General features: G+C 34.1%; 1 protein-coding gene across 1 annotated transcript in view; it reads right to left on the bottom strand.

Annotated features, from left to right (window-relative positions):
* The window catches only part of LOC135211821 (uncharacterized), a 43,389-nt gene that overhangs the window by 29,937 nt on the left and 5,952 nt on the right, over positions 1-7,500 (bottom strand). The window contains exon 2 of the mRNA XM_064245030.1: positions 4,124-4,154. Coding sequence (XP_064101100.1) covers positions 4,124-4,154 — 31 coding nt within the window. The remainder of the gene's footprint in view (positions 1-4,123; positions 4,155-7,500) is intronic.

Here is a 7,500-nt window from a genome sequence, read left to right on the forward strand (position 1 = left end):
TATGTATATATATACTCTTTTTATAAGATTGACAAATATCCTTAATGCCGGAGAAAATTGAATCTTGTACTTCCGGGTTAGATAATATCACAAGAATTAAAGAGCAACGCAGTGAAATGCCTCCATCCTGGTGGAAGGCTGTGGATCCTGCTCATGGCAGATGGCTTCTCATTCATAGGCAATGCCATTATCTCAAGCCCTTTTCATTAAAGCTGAATATTAGGACAGCCAAAATGAGGAGAGTCTTGTCCCAAGTCTCTCTCTCTCTCTCTCTCTCTCTCTCTCTCTCTCTCTCTCTGGTCGAAGTTGTTGGAAAAAAGATAACAACGTTTAACTTTCGTCGAGATAATAAATTTTAAGTAGAAGTTCGTATGTGCATATTATATAAATATATATATATATATATATATATATATATATATATATATATATATAATATATATATATATATATATATACATATATATATATATATATATATATATATATATATATATATATATATATATATATATATATATATATATATACAAACATAATAATGTAGCAATTCATCCGTCTGGTAAAAAAAGAAACATACATAACCAAGAGTAAAGTTCAACTATCCAATTGTTAGTGTTGACAAATTATAATCAACTTTTTGAAATCCAGGAATGAGGTGCATCTTATTAATTTTATCAATAACACATGATTCTGAGTCTCTCTAAAATATCGCTAGATTTACACTAATCATCTTCTAATTACGCGAAAAGTTTTAAGAAGTATTAGCCGTACTGAAATGGTAATTTACACAAACAAATAACTATCCTTAAAGCAAAGAGCAGCTAGCTTGTTTGCCCCAGATCTCTATGGAAATGTAAGATCACAAGTCTGATTGAATCAGCATAGATTCCACATGAATATTCACCAGACATCTATTTTCGGGAGTGATTTGCGTAATTGATACTTCAAGGTCCGGCAGATATCTGCAGCATAAGGTTTGATCCATAACTCCAATGAAGCTGATATTGCAGCTGTTTACTTCGTATGCCTCTGTTCTAAAGAGAAATGAATATTTTGCTTGTTGAATAATATTTATAAATTTCAATATTTAATTACCGATTTTTCAAAACTATTGATGAATCTGAATATAACCATTCTTAGTACTAGCAAGCATATGTATACAGAAATTACGTATGAAAATTCGTAAAGCAACTAAGTCTACAGGGATAACCATCCTCGTTTCACTGGCAGAACCAGCTCCGTTCCAGGGAATCCCTTCTCACCCCCACATCCTTCGGAGGAGTGGGGAAAGAGGAGGTAGGATGAAACTCCATTATGAACCATCTTAGTGGTCCCCACTATAACCCTGCCAAGTTTCATGCCAATCGGACCAGCCGTTTGGCCGTTTTTGAATGGCAGACTGACGTACAGACATTACGACCATTATATAGCAAGACAAGTTCCAAGGCCAGGTTTAAGTGCAGTTTTACATGCTTAATTTACATTTTAGTATATTCTTTTTAATATATTCTACACCGACTATCATACACAGCACTCCAGGTCATTCTATATAAAAGGTTTAAATGTGCTTCATAATTATCTCAATCTTTCAGTACTATATCAAATGCAATATCTATCATAATTAATCCCTTAATAAAAACATTTTTTTTCCTTTAGGTGATATTCCGCCTGCTCTAAGATGTTTAGCTCTCGATAGGAGTGATTTATATGTGGAGAGGTGATTATCCCAAGGGGAGCCAGCGATAAATTTCCCATAATTGTCAGGAGAGGAAGAGGCGACAACATATATTTGGTTTAACGCGTTTTTAATCCTCGAATTTATGTCTTTTAAGTGAAGGCGATTCGTTTACCAGTTTCCTCGTAGAGAAATTTCCAGGATTTTATATTTATGTTAGTTTTTAGCTATGTTCTTACATTCTCTCTATTTGTTTTGTTTCAGTACACAGTTCGTATGCAAAACTGCATAGGTTCTACATGGGTCTATAAACAGCCTATGATAGAAGAACGGAAGTTAATGCATAAGCTGATTATATGGGCCTATAAACAGCCGATAATGTAATGAACTGAAAGTAATATATAAAGGCTGATGAGGTTTTAATGGTATAGGGTTTTAATGGTAAGCTGATAACTAATAAAATGTAAGTTGACAGCAGACGAGCATTATGTGAACCAATCATGTATTCAATTTCTATTCAAGTTTTAAGTAGATGAATGACCGTTATAGAGTTAACGTTGGTGTCTAAGAAATGTTGTGATCAAAGATTGAAAAAGGATAAAATTGCAGAGATTATACTACTGTGAATAAAGTGAATGAAGGAAGTATGGAATAGTCGAGGTTAACACCATACTATTTAATTAGGGATAAGGATTAGAAAACTCAGATACTAGTCCTATAGTTGAAATAAAAAAAATAATAATCGGAACTAAATTAAGTATATGAAGTAGATTAAGGTTGTAATAATGAATTTCATAATGGAGATATATTTTTAAAGTCAGTTAAGTAGAATATGACGAATATAGAATGAAGTTTAGCTATGAATGAAGAGGTATCCTAATGTTACAGTTAAGGTGTAGTTTGGAACGTAGTAGCGAGAATTTAAGACAACGAACCCTTGGGTTCTTTGAATAAAAAAAGGTAGAGGTAAACCTCTCGAGTGAGAAAATTCGCTACAGTTGAGAGAATGGAGGAAGGAGCTGGACAGAACAAGAATGAGACTATAAAATCAATTTATTATTTCACGTAATTTCCAACTTCACAAATAAGTCAATTCTTAGTCGATACCTTTGTTACTAAAAACTTTATTACACTTTATAACAATAGTTACTGGAGAACACTCACGAAACTAGTCAAATCACAGTTATAAAAGCTTGAGTAGTTAAAGAGGTTAAGTAAATGGACCCCGAATTATGGAAGATTTATATATCTATAATAAAAGACAAAAACATAGACGGCAACAGCTTACACAACCTGTGTCAAAACCACTACTCATGGACAAAACATTACCACAAAAAAAACAGGATAAAACAGGGTAACAACGCAACCAAAATACCACAAAAACATCAAAATATCCAGCGTACGACAAACATTTACCCCGAAAAAAGAAAACCTCCGCAGTAAACAACTCAGGACACTCCAGGTACTCTGGAAAAAGCGACACAACAGATATCCAAGCGAGATCACTCTTCGAAATAGTTTAAAGATAATTCCTCTGAGGAAGCTGAATTTGCTGAACATAATACTGAAGCTTCAGCCCGCTGGTCTCGAGTTCCCGAAACACATTTCCATTATGTATATATATACATAAGTAGATATATATATATATATATATATATATATATATATATATATATATATATATATATATATATATATATATATATATATATCTTATATATATATATATGATATATATATATGTGTGTGTGTGTGTGTGTGTGTGTGAATATATATATATATATATATATATATATATATATATATATATATATATATATATATATATATATATATATATATATATATATATATATATATATATATATATATATATATATATATATATATATATATATATATATAATATGTAAAGGTATAAGCCACGAAGGAAAATAAACAGCTCTGTTGTTTATCTTTCCTTCGTGGCTTATACCTTTATTTATGGATTTATCACGTTCCAAACTTTCGTGATTCAGTTATATATATATATATATATATATATAATATATATATATATATATATATATATATATATATATATATATATATATATATATATATATATATATATATATATATATATATATATAATATATATATATATATATATATATATATATATATATATATATATATATATATATATATATATATATATATATATATATATATATAGGGGCCTATATATGCCTTTGACAATCGCAAGCGATCTCACCCCTGGGGCATCATTTCTGAGAGAACGTCATCGAAATGAGGTTTTATTTTAGCCAGGGATGGGCCCTTCCCCACTCTCAGCTCTCTCAGCTAGCCAAAATTGATATAATCCTCAGTTTGATGACTCTACATCTTGTACGCCTCCAGGTTATTCTTCTGCGGTTGATAGAAAACAGCTGATTCCTTTACCGAGTCCAAAATCCTGCCATTTCTCTGTAACCTGTGGAATGTGGAGTGGACAGTGCAGAGATAACGACCTGAGAGTAGCTGATGAATGAGTTTCTAGGGGGATGGTACGTGAGATAAAAGTGCTTAGTTCGTCGAGTCATGTACGACAGTTTATGAACTCTTCCCAAAGTGCCTTGTGAAACTAGATGCAGCTAGAACCGCGAGGCGCTAGCGAACTGTGTGTTCGTATGTGCGTGTGCGCCTCTTCTATTCATAATGCCAAGTTTATGGGAAGAGGGACTTGCACAGACATTCGGGGAGGAAGGTGAAGCCATGATGGCAGATGCCAAAGTGTTTTTATTTATTTATCAGTGAGTGATATTCCGGTTGGGAATGGGTAAGTGTTACCTTTACTTAGCCAAAGGGGTGGCTTGTTTGATATCTTGTAAGATGTTCCATTTATTAACTTTGTCTTTAAACTTGTGTGTACTTACCAGAATGTGTTCTGTATCTTTGAACAGATGGTTCTGGATTTCGGTGGGACAGAGTTCCCAGGGAAAGGTGTGACCTTTGGGTGACTTGACAATGAGTTGTTTTAAGTTAGTCTGTAAGACTGGATTACTTAGTTAATCGACGTAGTTATGTAAATAAACGTTATGTTATGATGCAACTCTCTCATTTTCATTACCTGTTAGAATGGAGAGAGAGGAGGAGAGAGAGAGAGAGAGGAGAGAGAGAGGTGGAGAGAGAGAGAGAGAGGATGTGGGGTGATTGCCGGGAGAGAGAGAGAAGCCTGTGTATGAAATGGGTGTGGAGGTCTGCCTTCCGTTTCGTGTCCACGCTTACCTAATGAAATACATGGAGGTTTCCCCATGTAATAGTGGTGTCAGCGGTTAAAAAGGGGATATAGAAAGTTTTCTTGCTTTTCTATGCCTAGAACGCCAATGTAGAGATATGAGTGGCCAGTTAGAAAAATAAAAAGGGGTCGTGACTTAGCGATAGTTTTCGAACGACAAGCTTTGTGGGATTGTGGAAAATCGTTAACTGTTAGTTTTCAGTTACTTAGTGGAAAAAATGAGAAAATGTCTGTCTGATTAACTGGGCTAAAGGGAGGGAAGGATTTTTATGGACTCAAGCATTTTTTCCCAGGGAGGGTCAGCTGAAAGCAGTGAGCGCACCCAGTGTGACTTTTGCTTGTGCAATGACGAGGTGTTCGAGATACCTGTGCGGCGGTCGTTGTTATATCACTACCGCGTTTTTACGAAGAATTTCGAGTTTTTTTTCCCATTATGGAGTGGTGAGTGTTAAACTATTGTTTATCAAAAAGGAGTGGGTTTTTGTTTAAATATTTCTTGGGTTATGGGATTGGTTCAGAGGTCAAAACAATTTTTTCTTTCCCCATAGTGACGTGTTTTCTTTATTTGCACGTGTTTATAATAGACGTATGCATTCGTCTTTGTTTAGAACATAGGAGTGTATTTTTCTAGGCATGGGAACTGTGCTTATATAAGCAGATTTGGCTTAGAGACACAGAGCGCCACAATTTTAAGGGCTCAGCATATTTCTGCAGAGGAGGCGCCTTGCATTGCGAGGGTGTACGGGCATCCTTCCCTTGGGAGGGTGTAGTTGCCATGGGTACCACTAGCCTCACTCGAGAGATAGTGCAGGGATGGGGATACTACTGACATGCCTCGGGGGAGTGTTCTGCGCTTGACTGAGGGGTTGTTCTCAGGGGGGGAGAAATTTTTTTGTCTCAGTGTGGGTGAATTCCCCCTTTTCCTTTTTTTTTATTTTTTTTTTCTTAGTGTTGGGAGATGGATTTGGCCTTGACATTGGATGCTAAGATGTCAGCTGATTGATTTGTTGATGAAGCGAAATGCCCGTAGAGTCTTTTTTTTAGAAAAGATATTTTTTTTTTCTTCTCTCCCTTGGATGAAGAGAAAAGGAAAAAAAGAGATTTTTCTTTTACGAAAATGAGGGGAAAAGTAGTTAACATGCACGGGATGTGTTTATGTGTTTCTTTGTGCCTTGAAAGACACAGATATAAGGGGGATACACAGATTATTTTTTTTTTTTTGTATTGGAGAAATTACTTTGAAATGCCGATGATTGGTGTTGTCTGTGTGTGTGGCAATGGTGTTATGTCATGGTGTTGCATGCTGGAGAATTGTATGTCATAGGATTCAGCAATACTGTTGTATGCTATTTGAATTTCACCCTTACAAGAGAATATTGCTTTGGAGAGTTATTATTATTATTATTAATTAATTATATCTTGAGATGTGTCACGGGAGGTTTGCTTAAGTATAATTATCATTACGGGAGAATTGTTTTACGAGAGATTTGAGATATTTCATGGGAGATTATTCAATAATTATTACAGATAATTATTCAAGGAGAATTATTACGATGAATTAATGGGAGAAGTCTTGTGTTAATTATTTGTTCAGTTCTTGTAACTTTGGAGAATATTTCAGTGATTCACGGGGATGAGTTTTGCTGAATCTTGATGAATCTGGCTGAATCATGGTGAATTGTGTGAGTTTTGCTGAATTTTGTGCTGAATTTTTGGAGAATGGACAAGCATTAACATTGGTGATGTTTTTTGTACTGATACTGATGATTTTGATGATAGCAATTTTTTTTTTTTTTTTGGTGATTTTGTGATAATGATATTTCTGATACTGATTTTTTTTATACTAATACGTGGGTGTTTTAATGCTATCAAGGGAGGTGAAATCTTTTGTGATCTATGGGCGGAAGGAAAAAGAATAAGAATTTCAAAATAATAAGACAATGGAAAGTTGTAACGGAAGAAGATAAGAATAAAAGAATAATATGAGAAAGTCTAAGAAGAACTAAAACACATTGTTTTAGTTTTTTTTTCTTTTTTTATGAGTTCAGCAGATAATTGCTTGACATCTAGTGTGTTACGGGAGGATAGTTTAATGGTGCCGATGATTTTTCTTTTCTCCTTCCTTTTTTGAAAATTAGCCATCGCTGACACAAGTTTTTTTTTACCATGGGTGAATTTGAATTTGTTTTTTCTCTCCAGTTAGTGTGAATATTATCTCAGTTCATGACTTAGAGTCATTTAAGAGAAAACGGTGTTTTGTTTTAGCTATTGATGCTATAGAGTAATATAGGGGAGAATTTCTTGCATGTTTGAATGCATACGTAATGGCACTACATTTTTTTTCTCGGATATTTGTGTTCCAGAAAATTGGGAGTTTTCTTGCACAATACATTAGTTGTATTTGTGACAACTTTGTGAGAGATAGGAAACTTGGTTAAGTTTTCTAATGCCTATGTCGTAGTGCATATGGGGAAGTCTTTGCTTAGACACTGGTGAATTTGGAGTTTCTGTTATAATGACTTGTGGCACATTGGTGATTTTT

The sequence above is a fragment of the Macrobrachium nipponense genome, chromosome 40, assembly GCF_015104395.2.
Source record: "Macrobrachium nipponense isolate FS-2020 chromosome 40, ASM1510439v2, whole genome shotgun sequence".
In the NCBI taxonomy this organism is placed as follows: Eukaryota; Metazoa; Arthropoda; class Malacostraca; order Decapoda; family Palaemonidae; genus Macrobrachium; species Macrobrachium nipponense.